The sequence below is a fragment of the Halichondria panicea genome, chromosome 1, assembly GCF_963675165.1.
Source record: "Halichondria panicea chromosome 1, odHalPani1.1, whole genome shotgun sequence".
In the NCBI taxonomy this organism is placed as follows: Eukaryota; Metazoa; Porifera; class Demospongiae; order Suberitida; family Halichondriidae; genus Halichondria; species Halichondria panicea.
This window is the reverse complement of record NC_087377.1, coordinates 287,501-306,910: the sequence shown is the minus strand read 5'-3', so window position 1 is coordinate 306,910 and position 19,410 is coordinate 287,501. Positions and strand designations below refer to the sequence as shown.

Below are 19,410 nucleotides of genomic sequence, written 5' to 3'. Positions count from 1 at the left end.
GTTAAGATCTCGTTATCAGTTCCAATAGTTAGTTAGCTATATAGGATCATTAGAATAGATAGCTATAATAATTATAGTTAGACAACTGCTGCTTCTTGGCTTATACTAATCTGTTATGACGGCTTTTTTAGGATCTTAACTCTGTGCCTACTGCACATGGAATTGGTAAGTTCAGGCTTTAACTAAACCCTAGGTGTGCCAGGCTTGTTGCAACTGGAGTCGAGAAGGGCTTCAAGAGCAAGGAGGTGTTGTCTCTGTGAGTCTACTGTTGTTGAACCATCCCACACATTCTGGTTGATTACCTCTGTGCTCAGTTAATGGTACTCACAGTCACAGGGTCCCTTTAGTTTATTATGCCCTTATTGTATTAGTCCCTTGGGCAAGGAAACTACTGGACTACTGGTGGTGGTCCTCCTGTGGTTGATTTGATTGGTTGTTGTGGGGTGGGAAATTTTGTTGCACAGTCTGGTTTGGTGATGATGTGTGATTTGATTATAATGATTTGTCTGGTCAGGAGTGCATTCACTCCTGGTCTGGTATTATGATGATAATAATAATCTGAATTAATTGGTGGTCTTCGCTGTTGAATTGATTTGTTGTTGTGGGAATTTCTCATCTCTTCTCTGCACAGCACAAACAGCTATGGGTGTAATTTTGTTGTCTGGTGTTATAATTATGTATTGTGTGTGTATTGATAATACTAGGCCGATGGTTGTCAGCTGTGGTGGTGATTGGCTGGTATTGTATTGTGTGGAGTGGATGGTTTTGTTTGAACTGCTGCTCTCAATGTAACCATGCATTTGCTTGTTCTCTTGCAGCCACAATGCACACACACACAGCTCCTCCTACTAGCTACTGTACTAGTGTTCCATTCTCTCACTGCTTTTGTCTCCTCTCTCCCCCAGGTACAGACAAGCCATGCTGCTCTGGGACCCAGGGAGGATTACTAACCTCATCACTGTATAATGTATTGCAGGTACTGAAGGGGGCGGGGCTTGACTGGAGATGTGGGGGAGAGGCTCAGATCTCAACGCCCACTACTATCATTTATAGTGTCTCTTGATTGTTTTGTGTGCAGCTATGGAGACATCAAAGATAAGTATGGCTGGCTTCTATGGTGTGTAGGTCGATGTCTCTTCACAGCAAAAGATAAGTAGTTCCATTGTGTACAGTGTCTCTCATGCTCTCTGTGTAGGTTGATTGTGTGTGTGGAGGAGCCACTGTAACATCATACACACAGATGAGTAGCTAGCTATGTTGTGTGGCAAGTCTCTCATGCTCTCTGTGTAGGTTGATGGTTGTGTATATATTGATGATAGTTTGATGGTCTGGCACTATACCTAACACTGAATGGCTGCTGTACTTGTTCCTTGGTCTAGAGGGGGGTCTGGGGTCCTTCCCCGGAACAATTGTTGAGGAATGGTTATCTGAGGTGCATGGTTTTTTGTGTGCATAAAATTAATTTCACTAGTCTAATGAGATATTGTAAGGAGAAAAGTCATACATTTTTATTATGACATCATTAATATTCAGATTTCTAGGGGGGGGATATCCCAGGCCCCCCCCTCTGTATGAAACCCTGTTATAGTAGTTTTGTTTCTTTAGTTGTGTGGGTGGCTGTGTTGCATGTTAGTAGCAATTGGTTGGCCACTGAATTCATTAACTTGACATGATTCATAATTTCAGCCGATATACCGTAGAACTTGGATAGTACAGAATGATGTCATTATAATAACAATGTACACTGCAGGTGATAGCTGAGGAGAAAGCCAGAAGACCCAACAGTGTCACCAAGTGTTTCACACACATGCTCGTAGAGTGGTTGCAAGGTAGTCCACAACTGGAGGACTTGTTGACAGCTCTAGAGTCTCCCGTTAGAGCTGACATTGCTGAGGATCTCAAGGGAAGATTGCAAGTGACTCTAACCTGACAATATCCTCTAGCCATTATAAACTGTGACTGATGGCATTTATTTTTTAATTTGTTCTTTATCAATTACAAGTGTTTGTGTGGTGACTACTAGCACTCTATCCACCATAATTATACCTGATGTGAATGCTTTGTTGAGTCAATGTCTGTCCACACAATTGCACATGCCAGCTATGTTATCAATGATCAATGTATTGTAACTGTGTAGCATCAGAAGAGAGCCGTCATCAAAATTAAACTTATTTATGAGCTCCTGATAATACACAGATTGGTGAAGAATGGGTGTGGCCTAGTGGTTAAGGGTGTGGCTAGTAGATCAGATCTCGTGAGAGGACACGGGTTCTCATGGGGACTGTAAGGTTTATAAAATACACATAATTCTTAATTACTTATATAGTTAATGATCTTTACCACTTTTATTGTAATAATTATTATTATGTCATAACAAGAGCGCATGCACTCTTGGTCATAATTAATTTTTAGCAGTAGAGATTAAAAAATACAACAATATTAATTTTTATGACTGCATAGGCTAAAAATTTTCAATGATGATCAATGTTGTCATGTTTCCTTGGTAACGGGCCGGGCTTGTGTTTACTTTCTTGACAATGTCTTCAACTTATCCCATCAGTGTCCATGATTATAAGAAACAACGTGTCTACAGAGAAATGGGGGATGAGGGAAAGTGGTCGTATTTATATAATTATAGTACACGACAATTTCACATGCAGCATAATGTACAGTTACACACACACCCACACACAAGCTGAGACCACACCCCCTAGCGTACCTCATCATGACTATGGAAATATCGCTGGCGTTGTGATGGAGGCTCCTTCACTGTGTGTGTGTGTGTGTGAGTGTGGGGAGTACAGCGCAAAAAGCACAAACTACAAAACACAGTCACACATGCAAGGGAGGAGCACAGCGCAAAAAGCACAAACTACAAACAACAGTCACACATGCAAGGGAGGAGTACAGCGCAAAAACCAAAACTATTGTCAGTGAATTGAACCCACTCACGGGAACGCAAAACTATTGTTAGTGAATTGAACCCACTCACGGGAACGCAAAACTATTGCTAGTGAATTGAACCCACTCACGGGAACGCAAAACTATTGCTAGTGAATTGAACCCACTCAAGGGAACGCAAAACTATTGCTAGTGAATTGAACCCACTCACGGGAACGTAAAACTATTGCTAGTGAAGTGAACCCATGCACTCACGGCAACTTAAAACTATTGCTAGTGAATTGAACCCACCCACGGGAACGTAAAACTATTGCTAGTGAATTGAACCCACTCACGGGTACGTAAAACTATTGCTAGTGAATTGAACCCATGCACTCACGGGAACGTAAAATTATTGCTAGTGAATTGAACCCAGTCACGGGAACGTAAAACTATTGCTAGTGAATTGAACCCACTCACGGGAACGCAAAACTATTGCTAGTGAATTGAACCCACTCACGGGAACGCAAAACTATTGCTAGTGAATTGAACCCACTCAAGGGAACGTAAAACTATTGCTAGTGAATTGAACCCACTCACGGGAACGTAAAACTATTGCTAGTAAAGTGAACCCATGCACTCACGGCAACTTAAAACTATTGCTAGTGAATTGAACCCACTCACGGCAACTTAAAACTATTGCTAGTGAATTGAACCCACTCACGGGAACGTAAAACTATTGCTAGTGAATTGAACCCACTCACGGGAACGCAAAACTATTGCTAGTGAATTGAACCCACTCACGGGAACGCAAAACTATTGCTAGTGAATTGAACCCACTCACGGGAACGTAAAACTATTGCTAGTGAATTGAACCCACTCACAGGAAAGTAAAACTATTGCTAGTGAATTGAACCCACTCACGGGAACGTAAAACTATTGCTAGTGAATTGAACCCACTCACAGGAAAGTAAAACTATTGCTAGTTAATTGAACCCACTCACGGGAACGTAAAACTATTGCTAGTGAATTGAACCCACTCACGGGAAAGTAAAACTATTGCTAGTGAATTGAACCCACTCACGGGAACGTAAAACTATTGCTAGTGAAGTGAACCCATGCACTCACGGCAACTTAAAACTATTGCTAGTGAATTGAACCCACTCACGGCAACTTAAAACTATTGCTAGTGAATTGAACCCACTCACGGGAACGTAAAACTATTGCTAGTGAATTGAACCCACTCACGGGAACGCAAAACTATTGCTAGTGAATTGAACCCACTCACAAGAACGCAAAACTATTGCTAGTGAATTGAACCCACTCACGGGAACGTAAAACTATTGCTAGTGAATTGAACCCACTCACAGGAAAGTAAAACTATTGCTAGTGAATTGAACCCACTCACGGGAAAGTAAAACTATTGCTAGTGAATTGAACCCACTCACGGGAACGTAAAACTATTGCTAGTTAATTGAACCCACTCACGGGAACGTAAAACTATTGCTAGTGAATTGAACCCACTCACGGGAAAGTAAAACTATTGCTAGTGAATTGAACCCACTCACGGGAACGTAAAACTATTGCTAGTGAATTGAACCCACTCACGGGAACGCAAAACTATTGCTAGTGAGTTGAACCCACTCACGGGAACGCAAAACTATTGCTAGTGAATTGAACCCACTCAGGGAACGCAAAACTATTGCTAGTGAATTGAACCCACTCAAGGGAACGTAAAACTATTGCTAGTGAATTGAACCCACTCACGGGAACGTAAAACTATTGCTAGTGAAGTGAACCCATGCACTCACGGCAACTTAAAACTATTGCTAGTGAATTGAACCCACCCACGGGAAAGTAAAACTATTGCTAGTGAATTGAACCCACTCACGGGTACGTAAAACTATTGCTAGTGAATTGAACCCATGCACTCACGGGAACGTAAAATTATTGCTAGTGAATTGAACCCAGTCACGGGAACGTAAAACTATTGCTAGTGAATTGAACCCACTCACGGGAACGCAAAACTATTGCTAGTGAATTGAACCCACTCACGGGAACGCAAAACTATTGCTAGTGAATTGAACCCACTCAAGGGAACGTAAAACTATTGCTAGTGAATTGAACCCACTCACGGGAACGTAAAACTATTGCTAGTAAAGTGAACCCATGCACTCACGGCAACTTAAAACTATTGCTAGTGAATTGAACCCACTCACGGCAACTTAAAACTATTGCTAGTGAATTGAACCCACTCACGGGAACGTAAAACTATTGCTAGTGAATTGAACCCACTCACGGGAACGCAAAACTATTGCTAGTGAATTGAACCCACTCACGGGAACGCAAAACTATTGCTAGTGAATTGAACCCACTCACCGGAACGTAAAACTATTGCTAGTGAATTGAACCCACTCACAGGAAAGTAAAACTATTGCTAGTGAATTGAACCCACTCACGGGAACGTAAAACTATTGCTAGTTAATTGAACCCACTCACGGGAACGTAAAACTATTGCTAGTGAATTGAACCCACTCACGGGAAAGTAAAACTATTGCTAGTGAATTGAACCCACTCACGGGAACGTAAAACTATTGCTAGTGAATTGAACCCACTCACGGGAACGCAAAACTATTGCTAGTGAATTGAACCCACTCACGGGAACGCAAAACTATTGCTAGTGAATTGAACCCACTCAGGGAACGCAAAACTATTGCTAGTGAATTGAACCCACTCAAGGGAACGTAAAACTATTGCTAGTGAATTGAACCCACTCACAGGAAAGTAAAACTATTGCTAGTGAATTGAACCCACTCACGGGAACGTAAAACTATTGCTAGTTAATTGAACCCACTCACGGGAACGTAAAACTATTGCTAGTGAATTGAACCCACTCACGGGAAAGTAAAACTATTGCTAGTGAATTGAACCCACTCACGGGAACGTAAAACTATTGCTAGTGAATTGAACCCACTCACGGGAACGCAAAACTATTGCTAGTGAATTGAACCCACTCACGGGAACGCAAAACTATTGCTAGTGAATTGAACCCACTCAGGGAACGCAAAACTATTGCTAGTGAATTGAACCCACTCAAGGGAACGTAAAACTATTGCTAGTGAATTGAACCCACTCACGGCAACTTAAAACTATTGCTAGTGAATTGAACCCACTCACGGGAACGTAAAACTATTGCTAGTGAATTGAACCCACTCACGGGAACGCAAAACTATTGCTAGTGAATTGAACCCACTCACAAGAACGCAAAACTATTGCTAGTGAATTGAACCCACTCACGGGAACGTAAAACTATTGCTAGTGAATTGAACCCACTCACAGGAATTTGAAACTATTGGTAGTGAATTGAACCCACTCACGGGAACGTAAAACTATTGCTAGTGAATTGAACCCACTCAAGGGAACGTAAAACTATTGCTAGTGAATTGAACCCACTCACGGGAACGTAAAACTATTGCTAGTGAAGTAAACCCATGCACTCACGGCAACTTAAAACTATTGCTAGTGAATTGAACCCACTCACGGGAAAGTAAAACTATTGCTAGTGAATTGAACCCACTCACGGGAACGTAAAACTATTGCTAGTGAAGTGAACCCATGCACTCACGGCAACTTAAAACTATTGCTAGTGAATTGAACCCACTCAAGGGAAAGTAAAACTATTGCTAGTGAATTGAACCCACTCAAGGGAAAGTAAAACTATTGCTAGTGAATTGAACCCACTCACGGGAACACAAAACTATTGCTAGTGAATTGAACCCACTCATGGGAACGTAAAACTATTGCTAGGAATTGAACCCACTCACGGCAACTTAAAACTATTGCTAGTGAATTGAACCCACTCACGGGAACGTAAAACTATTGCTAGTGAATTGAACCCACTCACGGGAACGCAAAACTATTGCTAGTGAATTGAACCCACTCACGGGAACGCAAAACTATTGCTAGTGAATTGAACCCACTCAAGGGAACGTAAAACTATTGCTAGTGAATTGAACCCACTCACGGGAACGTAAAACTATTGCTAGTGAAGTGAACCCATGCACTCACGGCAACTTAAAACTATTGCTAGTGAATTGAACCCACTCACGGCAACTTAAAACTATTGCTAGTGAATTGAACCCACTCACGGCAACTTAAAACTATTGCTAGTGAATTGAACCCACCCACGGGAACGCAAAACTATTGCTAGTGAATTGAACCCACCCACGGGAACGCAAAACTATTGCTAGTGACCAATCACGAGAACTTAAAACTATTGCTAGTGAATTGAACCCACTCACGGGAACGTAAAACTTTTGCTGGTGAATTGAACCCACCCACGGGAACGCAAAACTATTGCTGGTGAATTGAACCCACCCACGGGAACGCAAAACTATTGCTAGTGAATTGAACCCACTCACGGGAACGCAAAACTATTGCTAGTGAAGTGAACCCATGCACTCACGGCAACGTAAAACTATTGCTAGTGAATTGAACCCACTCAAGGGAAAGTAAAACTATTGCTAGTGAATTGAACCCACTCAAGGGAAAGTAAAACTATTGCTAGTGAATTGAACCCACTCACGGGAACACAAAACTATTGCTAGTGAATTGAACCCACTCATGGGAACGTAAAACTATTGCTAGGAATTGAACCCACTCACGGCAACTTAAAACTATTGCTAGTGAATTGAACCCACTCACGGGAACGTAAAACTATTGCTAGTGAATTGAACCCACTCACGGGAACGCAAAACTATTGCTAGTGAATTGAACCCACTCACGGGAACGCAAAACTATTGCTAGTGAATTGAACCCACTCAAGGGAACGTAAAACTATTGCTAGTGAATTGAACCCACTCACGGGAACGTAAAACTATTGCTAGTGAAGTGAACCCATGCACTCACGGCAACTTAAAACTATTGCTAGTGAATTGAACCCACTCACGGCAACTTAAAACTATTGCTAGTGAATTGAACCCACTCACGGCAACTTAAAACTATTGCTAGTGAATTGAACCCACCCACGGGAACGCAAAACTATTGCTAGTGAATTGAACCCACCCACGGGAACGCAAAACTATTGCTAGTGACTAATCACGAGAACTTAAAACTATTGCTAGTGAATTGAACCCACTCACGGGAACGTAAAACTTTTGCTGGTGAATTGAACCCACCCACGGGAACGCAAAACTATTGCTGGTGAATTGAACCCACCCACGGGAACGCAAAACTATTGCTAGTGAATTGAACCCACTCACGGGAACGCAAAACTATTGCTAGTGAATTGAACCCACTCATGGGAACGCAAAACTATTGCTAGTGAATTGAACCCACTCACGGGAACGCAAAACTATTGCTAGTGAATTAAACCCACTCACGGGAACGCAAAACTATTGCTAGTGAATTGAACCCACTCACGGGAATTTGAAACTATTGGTAGTGAATTGAACCCACTCACGGGAACGTAAAACTATTGCTAGTGAATTGAACACACTCAAGGGAATGCAAAACTATTCCTAGTGAATTGAACCCACTTACAAGAACGCAAAACTATTGCTAGTGAATTGAACCCACCCACGGGTACGCAAAACTATTGCTAGTGACCACTCACGGGAACTTAAAACTATTGCTAGTGAATTGAACCCACCCACGGGAACGCAAAACTATTGCTGGTGAATTGAACCCACCCACGGGAACGCAAAACTATTGCTGGTGAATTGAACCCACCCACGGGAACTTAAAACTATTGCTAGTGAATTGAACCCACCCACGGGAACGCAAAACTATTGCTAGTGAATTGAACCCACCCACGGGAACGTAAAACTATTGCTGGTGAATTGAACCCACCCACGGGAACGCAAAACTATTGCTAGTGAATTGAACCCACTCACGGGAACGTAAAATTATTGCTAGTGAATTGAACCCACTCAAGGGAAAGTAAAACTATTGCTAGTGAATTGAACCCACCCACGGGAACGCAAAACTATTGCTGGTGAATTGAACCCACCCACGGGAACGCAAAACTATTGCTAGTGAATTGAACCCACTCACGGGAACGCAAAACTATTGCTAGTCAATTGAACCCACTCACGGGAATGCAAAACTATTGCTAGTGAATTGAACCCACTCACGGGAACGCAAAACTATTGCTAGTGAATTGAACCCACTCACAGGAATTTGAAACTATTGGTAGTGAATTGAACCCACTCACGGGAACGTAAAACTATTGCTAGTGAATTGAACCCACTCAAGGGAACGTAAAACTATTGCTAGTGAATTGAACCCACTCACGGGAACATAAAACTATTGCTAGTGAAGTAAACCCATGCACTCACGGCAACTTAAAACTATTGCTAGTGAATTGAACCCACTCACGGGAAAGTAAAACTATTGCTAGTGAATTGAACCCACTCACGGGAACGTAAAACTATTGCTAGTGAAGTGAACCCATGCACTCACGGCAACTTAAAACTATTGCTAGTGAATTGAACCCACTCAAGGGAAAGTAAAACTATTGCTAGTGAATTGAACCCACTCAAGGGAAAGTAAAACTATTGCTAGTGAATTGAACCCATTCACGGGAACACAAAACTATTGCTAGTGAATTGAACCCACTCATGGGAACGTAAAACTATTGCTAGGAATTGAACCCACTCACGGCAACTTAAAACTATTGCTAGTGAATTGAACCCACTCACGGGAACGTAAAACTATTGCTAGTGAATTGAACCCACTCACGGGAACGCAAAACTATTGCTAGTGAATTGAACCCACTCACGGGAACGCAAAACTATTGCTAGTGAATTGAACCCACTCAAGGGAACGTAAAACTATTGCTAGTGAATTGAACCCACTCACGGGAACGTAAAACTATTGCTAGTGAAGTGAACCCATGCACTCACGGCAACTTAAAACTATTGCTAGTGAATTGAACCCACTCACGGCAACTTAAAACTATTGCTAGTGAATTGAACCCACTCACGGCAACTTAAAACTATTGCTAGTGAATTGAACCCACCCACGGGAACGCAAAACTATTGCTAGTGAATTGAACCCACCCACGGGAACGCAAAACTATTGCTAGTGACCAATCACGAGAACTTAAAACTATTGCTAGTGAATTGAACCCACTCACGGGAACGTAAAACTTTTGCTGGTGAATTGAACCCACCCACGGGAACGCAAAACTATTGCTGGTGAATTGAACCCACCCACGGGAACGCAAAACTATTGCTAGTGAATTGAACCCACTCACGGGAACGCAAAACTATTGCTAGTGAAGTGAACCCATGCACTCACGGCAACGTAAAACTATTGCTAGTGAAGTGAACCCACTCAAGGGAAAGTAAAACTATTGCTAGTGAATTGAACCCACTCAAGGGAAAGTAAAACTATTGCTAGTGAATTGAACCCACTCACGGGAACACAAAACTATTGCTAGTGAATTGAACCCACTCATGGGAACGTAAAACTATTGCTAGGAATTGAACCCACTCACGGCAACTTAAAACTATTGCTAGTGAATTGAACCCACTCACGGGAACGTAAAACTATTGCTAGTGAATTGAACCCACTCACGGGAACGCAAAACTATTGCTAGTGAATTGAACCCACTCACGGGAACGCAAAACTATTGCTAGTGAATTGAACCCACTCAAGGGAACGTAAAACTATTGCTAGTGAATTGAACCCACTCACGGGAACGTAAAACTATTGCTAGTGAAGTGAACCCATGCACTCACGGCAACTTAAAACTATTGCTAGTGAATTGAACCCACTCACGGCAACTTAAAACTATTGCTAGTGAATTGAACCCACTCACGGCAACTTAAAACTATTGCTAGTGAATTGAACCCACCCACGGGAACGCAAAACTATTGCTAGTGAATTGAACCCACCCACGGGAACGCAAAACTATTGCTAGTGACCAATCACGAGAACTTAAAACTATTGCTAGTGAATTGAACCCACTCACGGGAACGTAAAACTTTTGCTGGTGAATTGAACCCACCCACGGGAACGCAAAACTATTGCTGGTGAATTGAACCCACCCACGGGAACGCAAAACTATTGCTAGTGAATTGAACCCACTCACGGGAACGCAAAACTATTGCTAGTGAATTGAACCCACTCATGGGAACGCAAAACTATTGCTAGTGAATTGAACCCACTCACGGGAACGCAAAACTATTGCTAGTGAATTAAACCCACTCACGGGAACGCAAAACTATTGCTAGTGAATTGAACCCACTCACGGGAATTTGAAACTATTGGTAGTGAATTGAACCCACTCACGGGAACGTAAAACTATTGCTAGTGAATTGAACACACTCAAGGGAATGCAAAACTATTCCTAGTGAATTGAACCCACTTACAAGAACGCAAAACTATTGCTAGTGAATTGAACCCACCCACGGGTACGCAAAACTATTGCTAGTGACCACTCACGGGAACTTAAAACTATTGCTAGTGAATTGAACCCACCCACGGGAACGCAAAACTATTGCTGGTGAATTGAACCCACCCACGGGAACGCAAAACTATTGCTGGTGAATTGAACCCACCCACGGGAACTTAAAACTATTGCTAGTGAATTGAACCCACCCACGGGAACGCAAAACTATTGCTAGTGAATTGAACCCACCCACGGGAACGTAAAACTATTGCTGGTGAATTGAACCCACCCACGGGAACGCAAAACTATTGCTAGTGAATTGAACCCACCCACGGGAACGCAAAACTATTGCTAGTGAATTGAACCCACCCACGGGAACGCAAAACTATTGCTAGTGAATTGAACCCACTCACGGGAACGCAAAACTATTGCTAGTGAATTGAACCCACTCACGGGAACGCAAAACTATTGCTAGTGAATTGAACCCACTCACGGGAACGCAAAACTATTGCTAGTGAATTGAACCCACTCACGGGAACGCAAAACTATTGCTAGTGAATTGAACCCACCCACGGGAATGCAAAACTATTGCTAGTGAATTGAACCCACTCACGAGAACGCAAAACTATTGCTAGTGAATTGAACCCACCCACGGGAACGCAAAACTATTGCTAGTGACCACTCACGAGAACTTAAAACTATTGCTAGTGAATTGAACCCACTCACGGGAACGTAAAATTATTGCTAGTGATTTGAACCCACTCAAGGGAAAGTAAAACTATTGCTAGTGAATTGAACCCACCCACGGGAACGCAAAACTATTGCTGGTGAATTGAACCCACCCACGGGAACGCAAAACTATTGCTAGTGAATTGAACCCACTCACGGGAACGCAAAACTATTGCTAGTGAATTGAACCCACTCACGGGAATGCAAAACTATTGCTAGTGAATTGAACCCACTCACGGGAACGCAAAACTATTGCTAGTGAATTGAACCCACTCACAGGAATTTGAAACTATTGGTAGTGAATTGAACCCACTCACGGGAACGTAAAACTATTGCTAGTGAATTGAACCCACTCAAGGGAATGCAAAACTATTCCTAGTGAATTGAACCCACTTACAAGAACGCAAAACTATTGCTAGTGAATTGAACCCACCCACGGGAACGCAAAACTATTGCTAGTGACCACTCACGGGAACTTAAAACTATTGCTAGTGAATTGAACCCACCGACGGGAACGCAAAACTATTGCTGGTGAATTGAACCCACCCACGGGAATGCAAAACTATTGCTAGTGAATTGAACCCACTCACGGGAACGCAAAACTTTTGCTAGTGAATTGAACCCACTCACGGGAATGCAAAACTATTGCTAGTGAATTGAACCCACCCACGGGAACGCAAAACTATTGCTAGTGAATTGAACCCACCCACGGGAACGCAAAACTATTGCTAGTGACCACTCACGAGAACTTAAAACTATTGCTAGTGAATTGAACCCACTCACGGGAACGTAAAACTATTGCTGGTGAATTGAACCCACCCACGGGAACGCAAAACTATTGCTGGTGAATTGAACCCACCCACGGGAACGCAAAACTATTGCTAGTGAATTGAACCCACTCACGGGAACGCAAAACTATTGCTAGTGAATTGAACCCACTCACGGAAACGCAAAACTATTGCTAGTGAATTGAACCCACTCACGGGAACGCAAAACTATTGCTAGTGAATTGAACCCACTCACGGGAACGCAAAACTATTGCTAGTGAATTGAACCCACCCACGGGAACGCAAAACTATTGCTAGTGAATTGAACCCACCCACGGGAACGCAAAACTATTGCTAGTGAATTGAACCCACCCACGGGAACGCAAAACTATTGCTAGTGACCACTCACGGGAACTTAAAACTATTGCTAGTGAATTGAACCCACCCACGGGAACGCAAAACTATTGCTAGTGACCACTCACGAGAACTTAAAACTATTGCTAGTGAATTGAACCCACTCATGGGAACGTAAAACTATTGCTGGTGAATTGAACCCACCCACGGGAACGCAAAACTATTGCTGGTGAATTGAACCCACCCACGGGAACGCAAAACTATTGCTAGTGAATTGAACCCACCCACGGGAACGCAAAACTATTGCTAGTGACCACTCACGGGAACTTAAAACTATTGCTAGTGAATTGAACCCACCCACGGGAACGCAAAACTATTGCTAGTGACCACTCACGAGAACTTAAAACTATTGCTAGTGAATTGAACCCACTCACGGGAACGCAAAACTATTGCTAGTGAATTGAACCCACTCACGGGAACGCAAAACTATTGCTGGTGAATTGAACCCACTCACGGGAACGCAAAACTATTGCTAGTGAATTGAACCCACCCACGGGAACGTAAACACTAGGGGGGAGTACAGCGAATAACTATTCCAAGCACCGTTAGATAAGGCCTATCACATAAATATGCTCAGATCAAAGTTTGGTCAGGGAAAGAGAGATCAAAGTTTGGTCAGGGAAAGAGTCACACTCTGCACGCGGCAGTACTCACTGTTTCTTAGGTCGATTGTATTTTTATCTGACGTCCAATGGCTGGATCATCATCAGCATCCAACAGAGTGAACAACTGACCCTCACGAATCTAACAAGTGAGAGAACAATCAGACCACTCACTCACTAGTAGATAATTCCACCATAACAATTATTATCTTAAACATTTTTATTTCTTCAAATCAACTTGAGCTGCAATAATTGATAGTGTATGTACAGTCTTGTAGCACTACTAAATATGGGGCTCTCAAACTTAGGCCTGATATAACACAACGCTTTCCCCATAAAATGTACAATTTAAGCAACTTTCAGGAGATCAGAACTTCACTAAAAAGCAATCAATATAAAAACTAAGAGATGCATTCTGTAGCTCTAGACAAGGCCTATCACATGACATGCTCAGATCACAGTTCTGGTGGGGGAAAGAGTCACACTCTGCACGCGGCAGTACTCACTATTTCTTAATTGTGTTCCTTTATCTGCAGTGCAAGACGTCTAATGGGTCGTACACAAACTCCACAGTGTCACCTTGTAACTCCTCCATCATATGTTGTCATAGTAACTTGTCACTGACTCCGCCCCTCTCGTGCTCTCCATCACTGTACGCAATGAAGTAACGGATCAACAAATGTGTAGCAATGGATGCATTTGTCACAGAGGCTGTATAGTTTGATCACTAGTAATGATATCTATTAGCAGATATTGAATGCCAGTCATCTAAAGCAGCCTATACACTATACTAGGTGATCCACTTTTGATCATGACTAGCCACTCACTTGTACTCGCTGCGATGCTCTTTGCCTTGTGATCCATTGCTGCTGGTCGTTTGGAGGAGTATCCACCCGATATCCAGCCTTATGGAAGCTCCTAGAGGGAAGGACAAGTGAACGCTTTTCCTCACCAGCCGTCTCCATCTTGTGTGTGAGCGTGTCTGGTAAAGGTTTATCAAATCTACAAAATTAAACCTAATGGTTTGACGATCTTTACCCACTGGCCATGTGGTGCATTCATTACAGTTCTAATACTCTGAGGGCACATCCATTGGAGTGGTCCTACTAGCTAGCACGGTGCACTGGACACAATGGACCAACACTCTAACTCAGGGGAAAGGTGAGCGCTACCTTTATTAGACTATAAAGTATCATCCAATAGCTCTATCCAATAGTTGATAATACCGTAGAGCTAGAAATAAATGATGATTAATGCTATTTTTTCGAGCGTATTTTTGTATTTCAAGGCCTGTACAATCCATTGAAATCACGGTTACCAAGCATTTAAGCTCACATGATTATAATTACTTCCACTGATTTTGATTCAGATTGAGAACATACTCCATGACTCTGTGGCACGACACGCTACGTGGGTGAACTGCAACAAGTCACAAACGTGGGAGGAAGGGGATCTTTTAGCCTCCATCTCAGGCCGCGCTGAAGATGAGGTTGATGAGGCCATACCACTATCTATGATGAGGCCTAGCATATGCCATTACCTACTCAGCGTGAATGTGATCTGCTGCCAGCATGTGCCAGTCCAGTGGCTGTGCTATAGGATAAGAATGGATGAATGCATGAGAGGATGGAGGTGAGGGGAGATGCTTTGTAGAGACGGGACCTGTTGTAGGCTACTGATAATAATCACGAGGTTCATTGTTTTGTTCATATTTCCCGATAGTATTGCTTGCCCATGTGTTAGACCTTATAGACTCGCAAGCCGTCACTGTTGCAGGCGAACAGTAGACTGGTCAAACTCCGTGTTGAGATTCGTGTTGCACAGTCAGCATATCAGAAAATATTTTAAGTGGCTGCGGTTTTCGTGACGTCAGTATACTGCATGTGATACGTAGAGTTTTCTAGTGAAACGTCACTATCATTGATCTTGTGGTAACCGCATGCGGTTAGTTGCCACAAATATCGTGGCAAACGTTACACGAGTCTCAACACGGAGTTTGACCAGTCTACTGTTCGCCTGCAACAGTGACGGCTTGCGAGTCTAAGACCTTATTGGTGGAGGGAGGTCAATATTGAGCAACCATACCTAGCTGAGTTGGCATGGGCTCAGAGATGTCATTTGTCGTGGTATTTTAAACTACAGTATGGTGTAATTGTTTATCCATGCATGTATGGACATGTGGATACTATTGGAGGTGACCTTTCACTAATTATGACCTTTCAATGACATTCTACCAAATTGCTTTGTTTACTGTGAAAGGGGTGGAATGTGACACCTCTCTGAAAAGGGGGAGGATCTGAGCAATGATTATGTTTACTGAGAAACAAGGCTGAAAGGGGCGAAATATCCACTTTATGTGTGGTCCCACTGTGTACACTGTAGCTAAGTGGTTGACTTCTAATAAGGTTTACATTTTAATTGAAGTGAATGTGGTCTGTCGGGATGAGTGGTGGTAGGCTTAAGCGACGAATCTAATAATACCCATATTATCACATCCTCACACCCTCACACAAGACACACCCGCCCACACACAGGAACTGGGTGTACTACTGTTCAAGCTGTGCTTCATGGATACTCCATTTAGTGACAACCCTCTAGCCATAGTCAGTGCTCAGTACAGTATTCCTGAAGACTCTCCCTACACACAAGACCTGCACAACTTGATAGGTGAGACCACGCCCACACACACACACACACACACACACACACAGGGTATACGTATAAATTTCCCTAAAGACTATTATAATAACGCTTATTCTGCCAGTCTTAAGTATGTTGCTCTAATGGTACGTGTATTCTCCCCCTCTTTGTAGCTTACTTGTTGACCTCTGACCCTGAGCTGCGTCCCAGTATCTGGCAAGTGTGTGAGGTGGTGTCCAGGATCACAGGAACCACCAACCATGTCACTAATGTCTTTGTGAGTACCTTACTATTAGTATACCCTGTGTATGTATAGTGGTGGGTAGACCAACAGTGGCTGTATTATAGAGGGTGGTCTGCTAACACAGGTCCAAACACATGCTATGGAGACTTTGGAGCGCATTAACCTGGCTGTATTATAGAGGGTGGTCTGCTAACACAGGTCCAAACACATGCTATGGACCTGGCTGTATTATAGAGGGTGCTTATTGATTATACATTGGTGACCTTGAGTGTTAAATTTTATTTCACCATTATATAATTATACATGTCCACACAGCGTTCCCCTGGTCCACCCAATCCCCTCCCTTTTCCGAAAAAAACTCGTCCTGTTGCTAAGAAACCAACAAACCAATCAAAACCATCCGTGACTATCACCCCCATCAACGCTACGAGGGCTATTGCCACAGCGGTTACCACGACAACCATTTCATCTCGAGATCGACCTCGCGGAAGAGGTAACGGGTCTAAGTCGCCACAGCAACAACGAGTATCGAACCTGAAGCCGTCAAATCAGAATGCAGGATTCCATAAGAGCGTAGACAGTGGACTGGATGCTTTTGGTCATCCCGTTCACTCCACAAAGAATAGGATCAGAGACCAACCTGACCACAGTGGTGAGTGGGTGTTGGGTGTGTGGGTGGGTATGTGTGTGTTGTGTGATGTAGTGTTTTCCTTAATAGACTTTCTACTAGCTACCATAATTATCACTAGAATGTTTTGCGAACTTTGCGATGGTTGATAAATTCCCAACCGCAAAACTTACTAGTAAATACACGATCCTTGCCAGAACGCCATAGTTAGATCGCAAAAGGTAAATTAATTTTCTGCTCCTTCGCTAAGGTTTTTCACCAGCAAATATTCTAGTAATACGGTACTTGCCCCCTAGGCTGAGCAGAGGCTGACTCTGGGTCCCTTACTAAACCTGGCTGTATTATAGAGGGTGACCATAATAGACATGCTCCACTCTATATACTGCTTATTGAATTGAACCTCCCACCCCTCACACACCTACACATACCTGCCCCCCTCACACCCACACACACACATACACACACACACCCACACATACCCTCACAGACTGGCAGACACACACACACATGCACACACACACACACACACCCACACACACCTCACAGACTGGCAGTTCATTTCCTACGGATGACTTTTGTAGCACTTCATTTGACGGACGTTCCTCTACCCCGCCCACTCATAATACTGCTGACAATGCAAAACGAGATTTGTTTGGAGCACCTCCCTTTGGAGAGGGTTCAAAGGTTGCGACGACAATGACAACTGTAGATCAATTTGGAGCAGTTCCTTTTAGCTGAATTTTAATATTAATTTTTCCGTGTGTTTTGTGTGTAGTAGGATCACATGACTCCACTATTGACTGTGTGCATATCATTATTATAAATGGATTTTTATGTTCAGTGCTTTTTTACTTCATATGCAATTGCAATATCTTGTTGATCAAAAATAAATGGATTTGCTTTGCTTTGTTTACTGAGAAAGGGGAGGCCGGAATGTGACACCTCTGAAAAAGGGGAGGATCTGAGCAATGATTATGTTTATAGGAAAGGGGCGAAATTAGTGACAAAGCCGGAGGGTTGAGCAATACGTTGTGTGTTCGAGAAACAAGGGGCGAATTTGACAGAGTTTGAACAAAGCTTCACTAATGGCTGAACAAGATTCAGAGTGAGTGAACATGTAGACTATAATTACTACTCATGGTAGCACCTTGTGATTGCATGGAGGGAGGCTCATTCCATTAGTAGAGTCAGAGCTGGCTATGATCAGAGGTGGAACACTGTACAGCAAAGTGACAGCTGGATATGTGCATGGTGTCACTTGTATAAACTATATACACATATCAAGTAATTCTCTGTATGACTGACCCCCCAACCATCTATTTTGTACAGTGCTCAAAAGAAGCTAGCCAGGGACTTATGGCAGGCTGTAGACAATAATGACGTCACCAAAGTTAGGTCCCTGTTGGGACAGGGGGCAGACCCCAACCACCAGCTCTACTGGAGTAACGAGTGGGCGGTTAAGCGGCCTCCATTACACAGGGCTTGCTATGACGGCTACCTTGAGATTGTGAAGACACTTGTTACTCATGGAGCTCGTACTGATAAAGGTGGTGGGTGGGCTAACAGTACTCCACTTCACTATGCATGCTGGGGATGTCATAAAGAGGTGGTGCAGTACTTGAAGGAGGAGGTCGGGTGCAGCACTGGTAAGTAGTCATTATAATTATTTGTGTATTGTAATTGTTTCTCCATATCATTATGGTATCTGAATTATATACATGTACTGTGTAGCAATATCAATTGTGTCAGTAATTTCGCGTAGTATAATAATTATTTGCGATGTAGTAGTCGTAGCACTGGTAAGTAGTCGTTGTGTATGTGAAGTTTTCATACCATGCATACAGCGGAAAGTTTAATAGTGTTACATTTCAATTTCGAATAATTATTTGCAATGTACGTACACTTGTTTGAAATACATAAACATTTGCTATACGGTTGCCATAGTAATATCTGTTAAAAATATATGTGATAGTTGAACTTTATTCCACAACAGATGTGAGGGATAATAGTAATAGGACTCAGGCATTTCTGTATGCGCTTTAGAAATCCCATACCTAATTTCCACAAACAGTGGTGTATCAAGCTCAAATTTGGCGCACCAATAGAAC

The 19,410-nt window shown here is 42.8% G+C and overlaps 1 protein-coding gene and 2 long non-coding RNA genes across 8 annotated transcripts in view; 1 reads left to right on the top strand and 2 right to left on the bottom strand.

The window, feature by feature from the left end:
- The window catches only part of LOC135350985 (uncharacterized), a 49,774-nt gene that overhangs the window by 14,840 nt on the left and 15,524 nt on the right, over positions 1-19,410 (top strand). For 3 of the 6 annotated variants that reach the window (XM_064550207.1, XM_064550280.1, XM_064549911.1), the window contains exon 2: positions 18,632-18,948. The exons of 2 other annotated variants lie outside the window; for them this stretch is intronic. In XM_064550207.1, coding sequence (XP_064406277.1) covers positions 18,632-18,948 — 317 coding nt within the window. Of the gene's footprint in view, positions 1-18,226; positions 18,408-18,631; positions 18,949-19,410 lie in introns of those variants that run through there. One more of the 6 variants, XM_064549987.1, reaches the window with a different exon arrangement.
- The window catches only part of LOC135333745 (uncharacterized), a 67,481-nt gene continuing 50,438 nt past the window's right edge, over positions 2,368-19,410 (bottom strand). Inside the window, exon 3 of the long non-coding RNA XR_010394036.1 lies at positions 2,368-2,769. This is a non-coding gene — a long non-coding RNA (uncharacterized LOC135333745). The remainder of the gene's footprint in view (positions 2,770-19,410) is intronic.
- LOC135333760 (uncharacterized) lies at positions 14,073-15,945 on the bottom strand. The gene is made up of 3 exons (XR_010394039.1): positions 15,838-15,945; positions 14,618-15,535; positions 14,073-14,440 (listed from the first exon to the last, which is right to left on the bottom strand). It is a non-coding gene; the product is annotated as an uncharacterized LOC135333760 (long non-coding RNA).